The sequence below is a fragment of the Ailuropoda melanoleuca genome, chromosome 2 (assembly GCF_002007445.2).
Source record: "Ailuropoda melanoleuca isolate Jingjing chromosome 2, ASM200744v2, whole genome shotgun sequence".
In the NCBI taxonomy this organism is placed as follows: Eukaryota; Metazoa; Chordata; class Mammalia; order Carnivora; family Ursidae; genus Ailuropoda; species Ailuropoda melanoleuca.
In genome coordinates this window covers 138,545,194-138,564,488 of record NC_048219.1, presented here as the reverse complement: position 1 = coordinate 138,564,488, position 19,295 = coordinate 138,545,194, and the positions used below count along the sequence as shown (strand labels likewise).

Here is a 19,295-nt window from a genome sequence, read left to right as displayed (position 1 = left end):
ATAATTATAAAACAATGCTCCCCAAAGCAAAAATTTCATCTCTTCAGACCCAAAGCAACACAGAACTGAGAATTACAATCTGATCTTCCAAGGTATAGTTCCTGTCAGATGCTGTATAACAGCAAGTCAAACTCAATCAGTACATCAACTGAAAAAAGTACTCAACTATTTTTGTAGACAGTTAAGTAAAACAAAACTAGGCAGGAAAAATATTAGGATGAATCAAGCTATGAGTGGAATTATAAAGAATAATACAGGCAGTACAATATAAGTAACTATTTTAAAGCACAAATTACTATAAAATCAAAAGTGATGACTTAAGATCTAAGTTATTAGGATCCTGCTTTTCTGTGTTAATTAAAAGCTGTTGCTGCTGCAAGCCTCTATTTAAATGCAATCAGAAAATCTATACAAGATTTCTTCTATCTAGTGGCTTCTAAAGTTACTCTATTCATGAGAAACACAAGCTGCTGTAACAATGTATTCCAACAATCAGTTATGCTTGTTTTTAACTGGCTGATCACACAAACTGGGATGTAAAATAGCACATTTACTACCTGCTGATTGTTGCAACACAAAAATGCATACATGAACTAGTTAGACACAGCACACAGTATTACACCAAAGTGTTTTTCTCATTTCAAGTTTATTAAAACTTTAGCAGTACAAATTATCCAGGTTGCAGATTATCAAAAGATCAACTCAATAAAGTCCACATTAAAAAAAAAAAAAAAGGACAAACATAAAACCCAAAAACAATGGAAAGAGGAAAACAACATAAAGGAGATTCATCAGCAAGTCTCTAAAACTTAAAATTTGAGCAGAATGGAAATAAGTTTACACAACTCACTCATCCACTTTTGTCTTCATCTGTTCCAGGGCTTGATTCATGATCAAATTTTTTATTTTTATCATGTATGTGGTCATTTTCTTGACCCTTTGATTTTTGGTTTTCTTTTTCCACTGAGGCTCTGGTCTTCTCATCCTCCTTATTTTTCAATGTGGAGAACTTTAATTCATTGTCCTGACTACTTTGTTTTATTTTTGAGAATGGACTTTGATCTCTATCAACCTTTTTTTCCCTATTATTTGAGCTATTATGATCACGATTTTTAGAGTACATTCTCTTCTCACCCTCAGAATTTTCTTTTCTGTGTGAACTCTTACTGTCTTGGTTTCTATATTTTTCTTTGTTTCTGCTTTGACTTTCTTCTCTCTCTGAGCTCCGTGAATCTCTCCTCCTCCTTCTCCTATCTTTACTTCTTGATCTTCCTGGTGTTGCTCTTCTCTCTCGGCTTCGTGACCTTCCTCTTCTCCTGTACTCCTGTTCTCTGTATCTATGGTACTCCTTGCTCCTGCTGCGATCTCGGTCATGGCTTCTAGATCGCACTCTTCTGCTCCTGTCCCTACTTCTGCTTCGTTCCCTTGTTCTACTATTGTAGCTGTGCTTGCCTTTAGTTATATCGCGTTCTCTACTTCTAGACTGTACACGTCTATCCTTTTCCTTACTTTTATTATGATCATGCTCACTACTTTTTGATTCTAATTGTTTAGCCTTCTCTTTACTTCTACTCCTTTCCTGATCTTTTCCTTTAGAATCAGACTTTTCTTTTTCTTTAACAATCTCATGATCCCTTTCTTTACTCCTTGACCTCATCCTCTTTTCTTCATGTCTATTATGCTTTGTATCTCTTTCTTTACTCTTTGACTTCTCTTTGCTCTTACTCCTACTTTTAGATTTGGCCCTTTTCTTCACTTTGTTTTTATTATACTTATCATCTTTTTCTGAGTTTCTTCTGATGTCTCTCTCTTTGCTGTTAGATTTGTGGTCTTTAACTTTCTTTTCCTTTTCATTTTTTCTGTTTGGACTCTCAGACACATGCCTGTGATCAGTTACCTTTTTCTCTTTCACTCTAACTGGACTTCTTTGATTTTCTTTTATTTCATTTAACTCGCTCCTAAAAAATAAGGAGAAAAAAACACTTTTTGGAAATTTTATTAGAAAAAGCATGATGTCCATTATTAGCCAAAATGGTATTCCACATATTTAAAAAATATTCAGAAACAAGTGAAATGGCTAAAAATAAAACAACTTTATGTACAATTGTTTACATTTGAAATAATATAGGTAAATCTTACTTATCTCCTTTGATCCATCTTTCACCACTTGATACCCTCATTCTTTGTGCTCTCTGCATCTCTTGCCTCCAATGTGGAGGAGTTTCACTACGTCTGAAACGATCCCTTGATCTGGATCTAGAAGGAGTTCGGTAACGCTTAAAAAAATAAAATGAGAAAAATATTAACCTCCTAAAAATACAAAAGCATTACAATCACAGCTGTAGCTTATACATTTCCAGGTTCAAATAAAATGTCTGATATTTCTATACCCTCTAAAATAACTAAAATTTCCTAATTTTCAGGTATGAAACCAGTGAGGCAAAAATACTTTGAACACTCACTCATACTATAAATTCCAAGTAAAAAGCATTAACCACACAAACTAGCCACCCATGTCCTCTCTACAGAACGGTCCTACTTAAGTGATGCTACTGGAGCATAACAGGTATAGGAACCCTTACAAGTTGCCAAGTTTCAATTTGGAAATAAGTATTCTTGATGTTTCAAAGCAAATACCCCATATTAGGAGAAAAACTGAGTAAATGCATAATGTTCATTTATTCAACCAATATTTACTCAGCTCTTGAAATGGCCAACTGCTCTATCATGTGTTGCAGAAACATTAGTGTGCCAAGACTTATCTCAATTTTGCTCTTTTGAAACCTGAATTCTATAAGGCTACAAGAACCTTCCTTAGATATATAATCACAGATATTCACAAGCACAAATCAGGTACAATTAAAATCAGCGTAAAAGAAGTACCAGGTGCTCAGAGAATGTATAACAAAGATCTGGCCTAGTACAGAGAAAGTTAAATGATACTTAAAAACTAACAGCTAACGAACATGTACAAAGAGTTGCATAGGCAAAGGTAAGGAAAAGAAGGTGAAAGTGTGAGGATGGATGGATAAGGAAGAATATGTGAAGCATAAGAAATATCTTATTTGAAGGTCCCGAGACAGGAAAAAACATCGCACTTTTTAGAAATGACCACAAGATAGATCAGTATGGCTTAAGATAAAAACTGCCAGGGAAAGTAATACTAGATAATACTGATGAGGTAAGCAAGGACTAGATTTTGTCTCATAGGCCATGTAACAATTCTGGATTTATCTTACAATTGATGGCAAAGGAATGACATTCTCGCTTTTAAATGACCATTCTGAATGCTGTTTAAAGAAAGAATTCTATCAGTGATTCTCAAAATGTAGTCCAGGGATCCCAAGACTCAGGGGATCTGTGAAGTCAAAACTATTTTCATTGTATCATGTTATTTGCCTTTTTCACTTTCACTCTTTCATTATTATACAGTTGAGTTTTTCAGACTACACGACATTTTAGTATCTCTTCTTTCATAGCTAATGGAATGTGTGCTTATATATTTTTGTATTTTAAATAGTTCTTGGTTTTAATTTCTAAAATTATAAATATCGATGGATATAACCCATATCACAAAAGCTCCTTTGAATCCTCAATAATTTTTAAGAGTGTAAAGAGATTCTGGGGCACCTGGGTGGGTCAGTCAAGCATCCAACTCGGTTTCAGCTCAGGTTTTGATCTCAAGGTTGTGAGTTCAAGTCCCGCATTTAGAAAGAAAAAAAAAGCGTAAAAGAGTGTAAAGAGAGATTCTAAGACAAAAAAGTTTGAGAATTGCAATGAGAACAGTTAAGAGGCCATTTATAGTTCAGAGAATATACAAAGGTAAATTGAATTAAGGTGGTGGGAGCGGAACTGGAGAAACAGATGGATTTCAAAGTATTTAGAAGGTTGAAATGACGGGATTTGGTGTTGGATAAGATATACAAGGTAGGAAAGGAAAGAAATAAAATGGTTCTTGGGCTTTAAGTAACTGCACAGGTGGTGGTGTCTATCAGCAAGAGCAGGAACCTAAAGGAGGATCAGTTCTGAAGAGGAAGAGCTTATGCTCAACATTATATACACCGAGTCTGAGGTGTCTGTTAAGCAACTAGCTGGCTGTTAAGTAAGTCTTGGCACCAGAAAAGCAAATGAGCATTTGAAACTTATCAACATACAGGTTAGACACTGAAGCTGTGGGAGTGATGAGACTGCCCAAGGAACATATGCAGAGTTAGAAGAGTTGGAACCCTGAGGTACTACTATATTAAAGGCCAGGTGTAAGAGTGTGAAATGGCAGTGGACATTCAAAATAGACTGGCCAGAGACAGAAAGAAAATATGACAGAAGCAAGTGGAAAGAGTACTACAAGGAAGGAGATTAAGTAAGACAAAGCCACTGGATTTCGTGACATGTAGCCAACCATACAGCAAATGCTACTTTCAGCAGAATGGTAGAAGATGCACTGAAATGGTTTAGAAATGAATAAGAAGAAATAATATACCAAGTATAGCCACATTTCTAAAAAGTTTTGAAAACACAAGAAGATATTCCAATGGGGAGAATCCCAAAGAGAAAGAAGATGAAATATAGGAACAGGGTTAATTTTTATTAATTTTTAAACAAGATTAGAGATATAATGGTTAGGAAGTAACAAGGAGGCACAAGAAAGACACTGATCTTATTTTATACCACGTACATGTAAAATCTATTAACATCCCATGTATTTTCAGTTTGGAAGTACCAACACAGAGAAGTTACTATAAAAAGAGAACATATAATTCAGTATCTGTATCTACTCTAAATTTTAGTTACTTACATATAAAACAATATTTAAGAAACACTCTAAAATTATTTACGATAAATGCCATATTATTAAGATTTCTGGGAAAAGAATCACCTACCCTCGGTCCTCTTCCTTTAATTTTCCTGCCAGACCTAGTAACTAAAAGTCGCCTCTGGTATGAAGCAGGCTGGGAGTTAGGTGGATTACTAGAAGGAAGCAAAGGGAAAATTAAAACACACACACACACACACACACACACAGGAATATTAGTCATCAAAAAATGAAATCTTACCATTTGCAATGATGTGGATGGAACTAGAGGGTATTATACTAAGTGAAAAAGTCAGTCAGAGAAAGACAATAATCTTATGATTTCACTCATATGTGGAAGTTAAGAAACAAGACAGATGATCATAGGGGAAGAGAGGGAAGAATAAAATCAGACGAAATCAGAGAGGGAGACAAACCATAAAAGACTCTTAACTACAGGAAACAAACTGTGGGTTGCTGGAGGGATGGGGTAACTGGGTGATGGGCATTAAGGAGGGTACTCCTTGATGTAAGAGCACTGGGTGTTGGTATGCAAATGATGAATCACTAAACTCTACCTCTGAAACTAATAAAATATACCATACGTTAATGGATTAAATTTAAACAACTTATTAAAAATGAATCTGGAGAATATAGCTTTACTGATCTAAACTAATAAATTTAAATCTTATACATAATCAGTAGTTTTCAATGTTATCAACTCCTAGTAGGTATCTGGAAAAGTATGGGAGCATTTTTCAACTGTCAATGACTAGAGAGCGCTATTGGTACCTAGAACGATGAGTAAGAATGCTAAAATCTTGTAATGCATGAGAATGAAGAACTATTCTGTCCCAAAATGCCAGCTGTGTGCTGAGACACACTGTCAAATAACCATTTTTAAGATGAAATTAACTTGACAGTGTTAAGGAAAATCAACAAAGAAGTGCTCATATAGCTCAGCATAGGCTGTATGCCAGTAAGAAAATAATTTTAAAACTATCTTATTCCAGGGGCGCCTGCGTGGCTCAATAGGGTTAAGCATCTGACTCCTGATTTCGGCTTAGGTCATGATCTTAGGGCCCTGGGATCAAGCCCTTTTTGGGCTCTGTGCTCTGTGGGGAGTCTGCTTGAGATTCTCCCCCTCTACCCCTCTGCTTGCGCACACACTCTCTTTCTAAAATAAATAAAATCTTTAAAAAACAAAACAATACCCCCATCTTATTCCAAAGTAGCTTATAATCCTATAAGCAATTGTTCACTGTTAAAAGAACTATAGAAAAGAGTAATTAATGATAATAAAGTAGACACAAACTGGAGTGAATTAGCAAAATGTTTTTATCCTGGTTTACAGCAAAAAGCGAAACTTTTTCAAAAAATAATGAGTTAATATTTAATTAGCACAAACAATATCCATGTAAGTTATGTTTGAAAAGTTCATTCTGAAGTAGTTCAAACATTTTCTCTGTAATATTTATTTCCTTAAAAATATCCTTTCTTAATACTTGAGGAAAAATTAACTCAATCCAATCCACTGAAATTACCCCAAGTTTCAAATAACTTTTCTTTAAACTAAGACTTATTTTTATATTTTTACTGTATTGTGAAAGTATAGGGGAGATACTCAGAATTTTATTACTTTTATGTTATAACAATACATTTCTAACCATAAATAAGAAAATGACCTCAATCTTTTTTCTATTTTTGGATGTAATTATTAAAATGATTTATAAAGAACCAATAGGCCTACTAATACTAATAATGTGAATTTATGTAGAAAAATTTTCAAAGAACTTGAATATGATATCAATTTTCATTACAATAGTATAAATTAGGCAAGAAAAATAGCATTTTTGCCCTACAAGATAAACTGAAAATAAGGGTTCTTACTTGCTTGAAAGTTTAATATATACAAATTACACAGTAAGACAGCTTGTTTTAAATGGAACTGGTCTGAAATGCCACAACACATCTTCTTGCAGTGCTTATTTTTCAAAAAAAAAAAAACTTTTACTCAAAATCTGTTTGAATTAAGTCAGTTTATCTTTTTAGCTATGTAGTTAACAAAAAGGAGCTTTGCTAACATTATCCTATAATAAAAGATTTCAATCTTGGGACAAGGTCACCAATTAAATATTGTTTAAAGTAAGTAAAGACTTTTAAAAAAAGTTCTATTTTAAAGAGTGTAGGGCACTCTAGAGGATAAACACATTAACATACCACTCTCTCTCTCTCTCTCTTTCTCTGTTTTTCCTTTCTTTTTCATCAGCTTTAGGGGGACTTTTTCTCATCAGGAATCTATTTTCAGGTATAGGAGGGATCTCTTCTGGACGGACAGTAGACTGGGGTTGTGCTTCAAGATTTTCAGTCTCACTTTCACTAGATGCACTTAACAGAAAACATACAAAAAAATTCCATTTGGTTAATATGTACCTATCCCAAATTTCCAATTGTTGGTATTTCTTTCCTTTGTAAGATGTCACAATACATAAGCCATCCTCCCCCCACCAAAGATGCAAAACATACAGAAAACCTTCCTTCATTCTACTGACAAACGAGCTAACCAACCCAAAACCAAAGCCAATTGTTTCTAGTATTTCCAATAAAATGGATCTAAAATATTGGACTCCATAGGCAATTACTCTGATAAATTTAAAATACTTAAAAATGTAGGCAAAGAAATTAGTTGCTTTAAAGTCAGTAGGCATAAAGACAAGTTTTAGTACAAACATACATTATTTCAGACAAACAGAAAAGAAAGTAAATATACTGACAATATTTGCTTTTACCTTTGTGCTTCATAGCAACAAAGGAAATAAAGTACAAAAAAAGCAAGAGAGACTGCTATAAAAAAACTAGGAAAATAATAATTGGTTTCCTGTAATTCTCATTAATCCTATATATTCCTCTTATGAAACACAAACCTATAAAACCAAAAGCATCATTTCACTGAGTTCAGACAAATGGAATTGAATGACTTGGTGGAAAATGGAAATGAATGTACCTAAATTTAATCTATGACTATAGAATCAATATGTTCTTATACTTAATGCTAGGAAATATTTCTCACTATTTTAATATTGCCATACAGTTGATCCAAAATCCCAAAAGATTTACTTATAAACTGAAAGGAATTAGAATATAAACCTAGTATTATAAGAGAATTTAAATTAAGACCTTTTCTTGCTTTTCTTTCGCTTCTTCTTTTCCTTCTTGTGTTTTCGGGAATTTTTCCTATGTTTCTTTTTTCTTTTTTTTGCTTTCTCTTCAGAAGCACTTTCTGAATCAGAAGAATCAGAAGAGGACTGAGAATCACTTGAGCTATCTGAGTCACTGGATGAGGAGGAGGAGGAGGATGACTTATGTCTTTTCTTTTCTTCTTTCTTAGCTTTAATAAGAAACCAAAAAGGTTTTGGTCAGCACTTATTAGATAAACTCTGTAAGTGGAAATTTAGATTTGCAGCAGATTCTCACTAAGTCCAGTATTTAACACTTAGCTCATCCAGCTATTCGAACTGAGGGGTACAGGAAAGATCTCTGGATTCATGGATCAAAGTTATACCTATTACACCAAAGAATTTTGGAAAAGTAACAGGTAAGTCTAAAACACAGTTTCTAAAAAGTACAGAATTTTAGGAGTCCCAGATTTGAATCTTCTTGTGGTTTTCGACTTTTTCTATTATCAAGAATACAGGTAGAACTGTAGGAGAGAAATAACACACACAAAAAATACTTTGCATGAATGTGGAAAATAAGAAACATGACTCCACTGGCACTGGCCTGTTTCAATGCCTGAGCACTCCTCTAACAATTAAGAAATTTGGCTTAGTTGAAGAGCAGAATTACCACAGAGGGTAGTCATTTGCCAATGGTTAATAACTATGCTACAAAACGTAATTTCAAATTGAAATTTTCTTTTGGGTTAAGTAGGTAATAATTTTTAAAGGGATCCCAAAAGTCAAATGCTTTAAGGACTAGGCAATATAAATAAGTGAAATTAACCAGGTATGATACAACAGGAATTGGGGAAAGATAAGACAATCCAAATAGAGCCTGACTCATCTAAAGATATCTAATTCAAACTATGGTGGACTTAAACTGAAATCAGGCCAAAGATGGGACAACACTGATATATGGATAAGTATAATAAACTGTAACATATCAAATATATTAGAATCCATCAGTTCATAATGATATTGGTAAATGAAATATAAAGAATTTACCCGCTTTTCCTTATACAAACTGTACCACAGGCTAACCAAACAGTAAATGAAAGGAAGATGCTCTTTGATCAAAAGTATCCCAGGGATAAATGAAGCAGAAATTATGGTTAGGATATCATCATTTTGCAACTCATAATGAGGCAGTGACACCAAGAACTGCTGCAGAGCACAAAAACTACTTTTTGTATGTGACGCTCCCATCAAACAAACAAACAAGCAAATCCATCCATCCATCCAAATTGCATCTAATCAACTTTCTAGACCTAACCACAAAGTCATATGAAATAGAGGCAAAAAAGAACACATTACGTAACAAAGATGCAATCAGTACCATCTAATGTGTGCAATAATGGAAAACACTACAGGCAAATCACCTAGCTTGTTCAACAAATAAATCTCAAGAAACAAAAGAGATGGTAGCGGAAATCTACTTAAAACAAAATAAAAAAACCCCTCACAACCCCAATGTCTGAACCTTACTTGGATTCAAATTAAAACATTAAAAAAATTACATTAATGAAACAATTAGAAATTTGAACACTGACAGGAGTATTTAGGAATATACATGTGTGTACATATGATTATGATATATTTTTTAAAAGAATGGTTTTTTAGAGACCAATAATGAAATATTTATCAGTAAATGTTATGCCTAGAATTTGCTTCAAAATAAGAAAGGGAGAACTGGCCAGGGTGTAAGTAAAACGAGACTGGCCATGACTTAAGTGTTAAAGCTGTGTAATGAACACTGTTGTCCGGTTATACTATTTCAACCACTTCTGTATACGTTAATATTTTCCATGATAAAAAAAAAAATTAGAGGACAAAGAAAATACATCTTTGGACTGACTGCTGGTTGATTATAGACCTTAACTGAAAGGGTTAATAGCTGGTTTATAAGCCTTTCCTTTAGCCACAGGAGCACCTAAGGATCTGGCAGTTGGCCAAATCATTCACTCAGAATTTATAGGAGTGTACTAATTATAAGATAATTGACAATCTGGCTGAAGTTACTATGTAATTTACCCAGGACTTGCAGTTCACTGCCAAAATTGTTTTTCCAATACCAATAAGATGCTGTTGCACTGGAGAAAGGGAGTTAAGGTATAAAGGGGGGGGGCAGGAAAAAAAGGTGAAGGGACCTGAGGTAAAGGCTTCATCACACAGTCATGTTCCTCAGGATCGTGAACATAAGAAGTGTGAGATGCCTGGGACATATGCAAGCTCCGCCTGGAGATCATGAGATCTCTACTATGTTGTTGCTGTACAAGCTACGCTATTCCTGTCCTGTACCCTTTCTTAAAGGAAAATAAACTTAGTGCTGAGTAAAGTCTATTTTGTCTCATGAGTCCCAACAGTTAATCTGAACCCAAGACCACTGTTGTCAGTTGAGGCACAGAATGGGTATGAAAACACATACAAATGGAAACATCTACTTATACACACTACAAACCTAAGAGATGGGTGTGGGTGGGTAGGAGGTAATCAAACTTAAAATGAAGGAATAAATTCAGAATTAGTAACTCTAAATATGAGATCACATAATACGCAAGCAAAATATTTCACAAAAACACAGTAATGCTTTACTTGATTACCATGATTTACCAGATTAACAAAGACTTATTTACTAGTTCCAATTTATATTTATTTTGCATTGGGAGTCTTTCCCATGATAAATACACTGCAGTTGGTTTCTTTAACAAAAAGCCTAATCTCCCCCCAAATGTATTAAATATATTTCAAATGACCATTATTTAGTTCACATATCACTTTTCTTTTTTTTTTTTAAGATTTTATTTGAGAGCAAGCCAGAGAGCGAGATAGAGACAGAGAGAGCACACACACATGCACAAGCAAGGGGAGTGGGGGAGGAAGAAGCAGACTCCCTGCTGAGCAGGGAGCCTGATGCAGGACTCTATCCCAGGACCATGGGATCATGACCTGAGTCAAAGGCAGTGGCTCAACCGACTGAGCTACCCAAGTGCCCTCAAACATCATTTTTCAAGAAAACATTTGAGTGAAGCAAGATATCACAACAAATATGAAACGCCAGAGAGATTCATGATTATTTTTTATGGTAATATAATCTGCCTGAATATCAGATGACGTCTACTATAAAAGGAAAATAAACTGTATTTTAGGAAAAATGCCTTGGAAGGGAGATTAGAAAGCTCTAAGGCTGAAAAAAATTCCCTCTTCTGATGTTTGTCAATATTATTTTACAAGTGAAATTTAGTTTACATGCCCTTTTCCTATGATCTGCTCAGGAAAAAAAAGAGAAAATGACGAGAAAGACACGGCAGTTAAAGAACAGAAGAGTGAAAAGGCAAAAAATACAGACATGACAAAATCAGCATTAGTTCTAATAGAATATCTCCTGAGTCTCAAAATCTGGGTTAAACTAAATTTAAAAATACGATTTAGGCACATTGTGAATCTGACTGCAACTTTATCCTTCTCAGATCAACAAATACAGATGACTAAACCCTTGTACAGTCAAAAATCCATGTGTAATTTTTGACTCCACAGAAACTTAACTGCTAATAGCCTACTGCTGACCTTACCATTAATATAGTTGAGCAACACATATTTTGTAGGTTATATGGATTATATACTGTATTTTATTCTACTTTTTTAGAGAGAGGGAGAGGAGGAACAAGAGAAGGGGGGGTGGAGGGCTGGAGGGAGAGAGAGAGGAACTGTAGCAGGCTCCACACCCAGCATAGGGTCTAATATGCTCGACCTCTCAACCCTGAGATCAGGACCCGAGCCGAAAGCAAAAGTTGGATGCTTAACCAACTGAGCCACCCAGGCACCCCTATATCCTGTATTCTTAAAATAAGTGAGGAAAAAAATATTAAGAAAATCGTAAGGACGACAAATACATTGACAGTACTATACTGTATTTATATATTTAAAAAAATCCATGTATAAGTGGACTCATGCAGTTCAAACCGGTGTGGCTCAAGGGCCAACTGTATGTTTAACTGTATAGTATACAGATAGGTTATAACATGATGCCAGGATACGAAGATTATAGAGTATATGGGCAAGTTCCACAGTAAACTTATAAGACATGCACCTTCCCTCACAGAGTTCAGAATTTATTTGGAAAATAAGACCAACAAGTGTGGATTCAATAGCAAACAGCATCAGAAAATATATACTTAAGTAGTAAATTTTCTAGAAACTCTGACTACAAATTGTATAAGGATTTAGAAGTGAGTGTGGTCAATAAACAAAAAAGTAGAAAGGCTTCCAAGAAGTTTCTGCTGTTACACAACATATGTATTCCTATAAATCACTATGCTGTGTATGAAAAATTACACAATAAAAACTACAGAGCTAATGGGAAAAATAGGGAAAGGGGAAAACTCAAAAACGCCATCAATGACATTTAAAAAAGGACAGGAAACTAATAAAAATGGCAGCAGAGTTTTACACACGTTAAACGGTTACTACATAAATACAACAATAAATGTGGCACTTTACTTTGAAAAAAACCCTAGGGTTCACTTGTGGCAATGAATATTAGGGGGCTATAACTTGTGAGTTACCATAAGTAGTGGAAGAAGGGTGATCTAAAATCAGATGGAAGTTTCAGTAGTAGAGTGTGCTTGGGTGTGACTCATAACACAAGTAACTGTGATAGTTCAGTTGATGTTTAAGTTGTATGTAATGTGTAATTTTTGTGTATTCCTGTGAAGCTGGGTATAATTTTCTGCATTCATTTAATGTTTCTTCTAAACAAGATCATGTATAAACAAACGTGGAAAAGGTGTTACATTCAAATTATTTTCTAATATACCAACTGGATAAAACAAAAGCATGTTTTCAAAACAAACAGCATAGCAGAACTGACTATATTATATTAAGATTTCATAGGAGCAGAAGTGGGGAGTAATATCTGTACTTAAAAATGCTAGTTCTCCAAAGGCAAGAGAAACAAAAGATAAAATGAACTTATGGGACTTCATCAAGATAAAAAGCTTCTGCACAGCGAAGGAAACAGTCAAAAAAACTAAAAGGCAGCCTACGGAATGGGAGAATATATTTGCAAAGGACACCACAGATAAAGGACTGGTATCCAAGATCTACAAAGAACTTCTCAAACTCAATACACGAGAAACAAATAAACAAATCATAAAATGGGCAGAAGATATGAACAGACACTTTTCCAATGAAGACATACAAATGGCTAACAGACACATGAAAAAATGTTCAAAATCATTAGCCATCAGGGAAATTCAAATCAAAACCACACTGAGATACCACCTTACGCCAGTTAGAATGGCAAAGATAGACAAGGCAAGAAACAACAATTGTTGGAGAGGATGTGGAGAAAGGGGATCCCTCCTACATTGTTGGTGGGAATGCAAGTTGGTACAGCCACTCTGGAAAACAGTGTGGAGGTCCCTTAAAAAGTTAAAAATTGAACTACCCTATGACCCAGCCATTGCACTACTGGGTGTTTACCCCAAAGATACAGACGTAGTAAAGAGAAGGGCCATATGCACCCCAATGTTCATAGCTGCATTGTCCACAATAGCCAAATCATGGAAGGAGCCGAGATGCCCTTCAACAGATGACTGGATTAAGAAGCTGTGGTCCATATATACAATGGAATATTACTCAGCTATCAGAAAGAACGAATTCTCAACATTTGCTGCAACATGGACGGCACTGGAGGAGATAATGCTAAGTGAAATAAGTCAAGCAGAGAAAGACAATTATCATATGATTTCTCTCATCTATGGAACATAAGAACTAGGATGATCGGTAGGGGAAGAAAGGGATAAAGAAAGGGGGGGTAATCAGAAGGGGGAATGAAACATGAGAGACTATGGACTATGAGAAACAAACTGAGGGCCTCAGAGGGGAGGGGGGTGGGGGAATGGGATAGACCAGTGATGGGTAGTAAGGAGGGCACGTTGCATGGTGCACTGGGTGTTATACGCAACTAATGAATCATCGAGCTTTACATCGGAAGCCGGGGATATACTGTATGGTGACTAACATAATAAAAAATAATAAAAGAAATAAAAAATAAAAAAAATAAAAATGCTAGTAAGCACTGAACAAAGTCCCTTTATAGGTGCAACTTGAGTAGATTGTAACCAAGGAGGTAAAAGACCTGCACTCTGAATCTATAAAACATTGATGAAAGAAATTGAAGATGACACAAATGGAAAGATATTCCATGCTCATGGTTTGGAAGAACAGGTATTGTTAAAATGTCCATACTACCCAAAGCAATCTACAGATTTAATGCAAATCCTATTGAAATACCAAGAACATTTTTCACAGAACCGGAAAAACAATCCTAAAATCTGTATGGAACCACAAAAGGCTCTCATAGTCAAAGCAATCTTGAAAAAGGACAAACTTGAAGGTATCACAATTCCAAATTTCAAGATACACTACAAAGCTGTACTAATCAAAACAGTATGGTACTGGCCCCCAAACAGACATAGAGATCAACAGAACAGAATAGACAGTTCAGAAATAAACGCATAATTATATGGTCAATTAACCTATGACAAAGGAGGCAAGAATATACAACAGGAAAAAGACAGTCTCTTCAACAAATGGCATTGGGAAAACTGGAAAGCTACGTGTAAAGGAACGAAACCAGACCACTTTCTAACACCATACACAAAAATAAATTCAAAATGGATTAGGTATCTAAATGAGTTCTGAAACCATAAAAATCCTAGGAGAGAGCACAAGCAGTCATTTCTCTGACATTAGCCGCAGCATCTTTTTTCTAGATATGTCTCTAGAGGCAAGGGAAACAAAAGCAAAAAAACTGTTGAGGCTACATCAAAATATATAGCTTCTGCACAGCAAAGGAAACAATCAACAAAACTAAAAGACCACTAACTGAATGGGAGAAGGTATCTGCAAATGATATATCCGATAAAGGGTTGGCTTCCAAAATATATAAAGAACTTACACAACTCAACACCAAAAAACCCAAAAAAATCCAATTAAAATTGGGCAGAAGACACGAATAGACATTTCTCCAAAGAAGACATCCAGATGGCCAAGACACATGAAAAGATGCTCAACATCGCTCATCATCAGGGAAACGCAAGTCAAAACCACAATGAAGTATCACTTCGGACCTGTCACAATGATTAAAATCAAAAACACAAGAAACAAGTGTGGGTGCGCATGTGGAGAAAAAAGAACCTTCATGCACTGCTGGTGAGAATGCGAACTGTTGCAGCTACTATGGAAAACAGTACAGAGGATCCTCAAAAATTTAAAAATAGCATATCACATGGTCCAGTAATTCCACTACTGGGTATGTACTGCCAAAATACAAAAGCACTAATTTGAAGATATATACACCCCTGTTTATTGCAGCATTATTTAAAATAGTGAAATTATGGAAGCAGTCCAAGTGTCTATTGATAGATGAATGGACAGAAATGTGGCATATATACAATGGAATATTACTCAGCCATAAAAAGAATGAAATCTTGCCATTTGCAACAACATATATGGATCTATAGAGTATAATACTAAGTGAAATAAGTCAGCGAAAGACAAATACCATATGATTTCAGTCTTGTGGAATTTAAGAAACAAAACAAACTTACCAAGAAAAAAGAGACAAACCAAAAAACCCCCTCCTTTTAAATAGAGAACAAACTGATACCAGAATGTGTGTGTGGGGGGGGTGGGAGGTGAAATAAGTGAAAAGGATTAAGAGTACACCTATCACGATAAGCACTGAGTAATGTACAGAATTGCTGAATCACTATATTATACATGTGAAACTAAGAGAACACTGTATGTTAATTACACTGGAATTGAAATCAATCAATCAAATGGCTAAAGGAATTTCTCCAAAGAGAAAGGCAATAATAGAAGGTGGCTTGGAATTTCAGGAAGAAAAAATAGAAGGGGCAAAAGATAAGGGTAAAGGAATTGAATCAGTTCATATAACTATATACAATTCTTAAATTAAAAGACACTAGAGACACCTGGGTGGCTCAATCGGTTAAGCATCTGGCTCTTGGTTTCAACTCAGGTCATGATCCCAGGGTCCTGAGATGGAGTGTGGAGTCTGCTTGAAGATTCTCTCCCCCTGCCCTCCCCCCACCTGCACACTAAAAATAAATATATCTTAAAAAAAGATGCTAATATCAAGCACCTTAGAGAAATGCCAATTAAAATTAGCTGGAAAAAAATCCCACCTATTACTAGGCTGACAAAGATTAAAGACTTGTTGACAATACATGGCTTTGCAAAGTATATAAGGGGAATTAATTTTCTTATATTCAATGGCATTGTCTACCAAAATTACAAATGCATGACCCCTGTAATCTATTAACTCCATTTTAGGAATTTGACCAAAATTCACATACATTTAGAATGATATACAAAATACAAAATGTGGGAATGAAAACTGATGAGTAGAGACTGGAAGGAGACTTTGTATTGACTATCCTTTCTGGCCTCTAAATGTTGAAGCAAATGAATATATTAAACAAATTGTAGATACTGGGGTGTCTGGGTGGCTCAGTTAGTTAAGCAGCTTCCTTCACCTTAGGTCAAGATCCTGGGGTCCTGGGATCAAGTCCCAAGTTAGGGTCCCTGCTTAGTGGGGAGTCTGCTTTTCTCCTTCTCCTTCCCTACTCCCCCCCCACTCGTGCTCTCTCTTGCTCACTCTCAAATAAATAAAATCTTAAAAAACAATTTTAGAAAGTTAAAAATTGTAGATATTTTAAAACTTCCAAGTATGACAATAATGGTTTTCATCCTGCAAAATATCCTCCTATACTTGCTTAACCACTTACACATCATCTGTTCCAAAGTATCTGTAACAAATATGTAAGTATCCTTAAGGTCAAATTAAACACTACTAAAAGCAAAACGACAAGGCAAGTTAAAAATCATAATGGATGAAGAAGAATTACAAAGAGTAACACTTTCAATTTTGGGGCCATTCCTGGGTAATTTTTTGGATTACGCAGTTTGCTTATCATAAGGTAGAAGAATTTCCCAAACCTATTCACGGACCTTTTTGAGGGCTGGATAGGGTATAGTGCAATCTTACTAATTAGGTATTGACTTCAGTAGTACGATGTTAAGGTAAAAAAACCAAAAAAAACAAAAAACAAAAAAACAAACAACAAAAAAAAACACTGCAGAACATTTTGCTTGTAAAAATCTCAGATAAAAAAAAAATGCTGCCTTAGTCATTTTTATTTGAGATCTACAGATTTTATACCAATGAATTTCATGTGAAACCTTTATATTGCAGGATACTTAGGGCACCATCAAATAAGATTAAAGAACAGAACAGAAATGAAGAACAGAACTACTCCTAAAATAGGTCTCCATTAGATATTTTCATTTCATATTACTGGTCTCATTTTCTAAACAGTTTGTACCTTTAATATCCCACTATTTTCCAGTAAAAGTGCCATCACCACTGCTCCTAACTCCAGGTTAAGGGCAATGAATGGGATCTTATTGCTATACAAATGAGTCTCCTAAGTACAAGATTCACTAGCTGCTTCCCTTGCTCTGTTCTTTGTATATTGCCAGGCAATGTTTCCTACCACATATATGCAAAATTTCTGCTCACATAACTATTTATTGTTGCATTGCCACAACTCAGCACTTGTGTTTCTGTAATACAGCAATGGCCCTGTCTCTTGTTGAATGGTCAAAGTATACAGACCCCTATTTTAACAACTCCAGCGAACTCCGAAGAGACCATGACCTGAGGTCATGCCAACTCCTGAAAAACCAGTCCTTGACTAAGGTAGTGGTTTCATTCTCTGGTGGTTTGTGTTCTATCCTCCACTCTGTCCCATGACAGCCTCTACAGAAATGCTGTTTTTATTAGCCTCCAGTGTTCCATTTCTGTATCTTTTGGAAGGTTCTTCTCCTTGACTGTGAACCTTCTCAGGCACATTCAACTAGCTACAAAAAAGCAGAATTTCCAATCTTGCAACAGCAAAGGGAGAAAGGCCCAAGAAGATTGCCCAGACTCACCAAGACCATATACAGGTGGGCCCAGACAGTCAGAATTCTTCAGAAGTCTTTTTGTTTTCTTTCAGGAAGTTAGAAAAAGAAAAGAAAGATTCTGTATTTATTTCTTTTTAAACTGGGGTGTAAATCTCTCAAACAAGGTTTTAAATATAATGATGATGAACACCACCGTGTCTCACAAAACTTTGTTTCCAATTTAAAACAGTAAGGAGGCTATCAAACTTATAAACTGGATGTGAGACCCAGCTCTGCCTAAAAAAAAGATTATATAGATACATGACAAAATCGATTCTGACACATGTTCTGAATGGTAACTAAAGGACTATAGGGTAACAGGTTCCAAACTGTGTGACCTTGAATATAAAGATCTTTTCATATTTCCACAGTATGGTCCAGAACAGAATAGGCATGGAAGCTATGGCTCAAGACAAATCTGACCTTTTCAGGAACTCCTGGGCAGACACTAATAAAGGGTCAAATGTCCCCCCCGCCGCCCCCCTGCCGCCAAACTGCTGAAACTGTTAAGGGCAAGGTATGCTTCCTTAGCACAGTAGGATGCTACATCAACTTTCAGCACAACTTCCTGGTCATAATGGCATAGGCAAAATTAGCATTTACCTCTGTAAGTGAAAATACATTATAAAGACATAAATAATAACACACACAGAGTGACATTCATTCACTTTCTCATTCTTTCAGCAAATATTCAAACACTGACATTACCAAAAGAACCTTTACATCAAATTTAGTACAGAATCTATGATAACTGCTCATAGTTTAAAAGGTATATTTTTTATTACCTCAATTTCTTTCTAGATATATAAACCATAGTATACTTAACTTTTAGAAGCAGAGAACAGATCCTAACATAAGAGACCTTATAGACTACAAAATATAAGAAAAAAACCCCTAAGTTTTAGTAGAGAATAAAAGATAAAGATTTCCTAGATGATATGGGAAGAAGTAATGCCTTAAATGAAAATGTTCCAATTGTACTAACAACACCCTGAAGAATTAAGTATCAGTACCAGGGTCTAAAACTTGCAAATATTAACACAGACTGCTTTTTAGTTTTTAATTTTTTTTTTTTAAATGTAAGTTATTCAGTAACACCTCATTCTTTACTGGATCCTCACGAACACAAGGCATACATTATACCTGCTGTTTGTACATTTGGACAGATAGCCAGGCTCATGGACACCAAGAAGTTATATAAACACTCCCACTACGAGCTGCAGCATATTCCTGCAATGGTTTACAAGGTA

At 35.3% G+C, this 19,295-nt stretch overlaps 1 protein-coding gene across 7 annotated transcripts in view; it reads right to left on the bottom strand.

The window, feature by feature from the left end:
* Nucleotides 1-627: 627 nt before the first annotated feature.
* Nucleotides 628-19,295, bottom strand: part of PPIG (peptidylprolyl isomerase G) — a 44,854-nt gene continuing 26,186 nt past the window's right edge. For all 7 annotated transcript variants that reach the window (XM_011221370.3, XM_034654705.1, XM_011221371.3 and 4 more), the window contains exons 10-14: nucleotides 7,970-8,180; nucleotides 7,013-7,180; nucleotides 4,881-4,968; nucleotides 2,140-2,276; nucleotides 628-1,958 (exon numbers count right to left, since the gene is read on the bottom strand). In XM_011221370.3, the coding sequence (XP_011219672.1) occupies nucleotides 851-1,958; nucleotides 2,140-2,276; nucleotides 4,881-4,968; nucleotides 7,013-7,180; nucleotides 7,970-8,180 (1,712 nt within the window). In that variant the 3' untranslated portion in view covers nucleotides 628-850. The remainder of the gene's footprint in view (nucleotides 1,959-2,139; nucleotides 2,277-4,880; nucleotides 4,969-7,012; nucleotides 7,181-7,969; nucleotides 8,181-19,295) is intronic.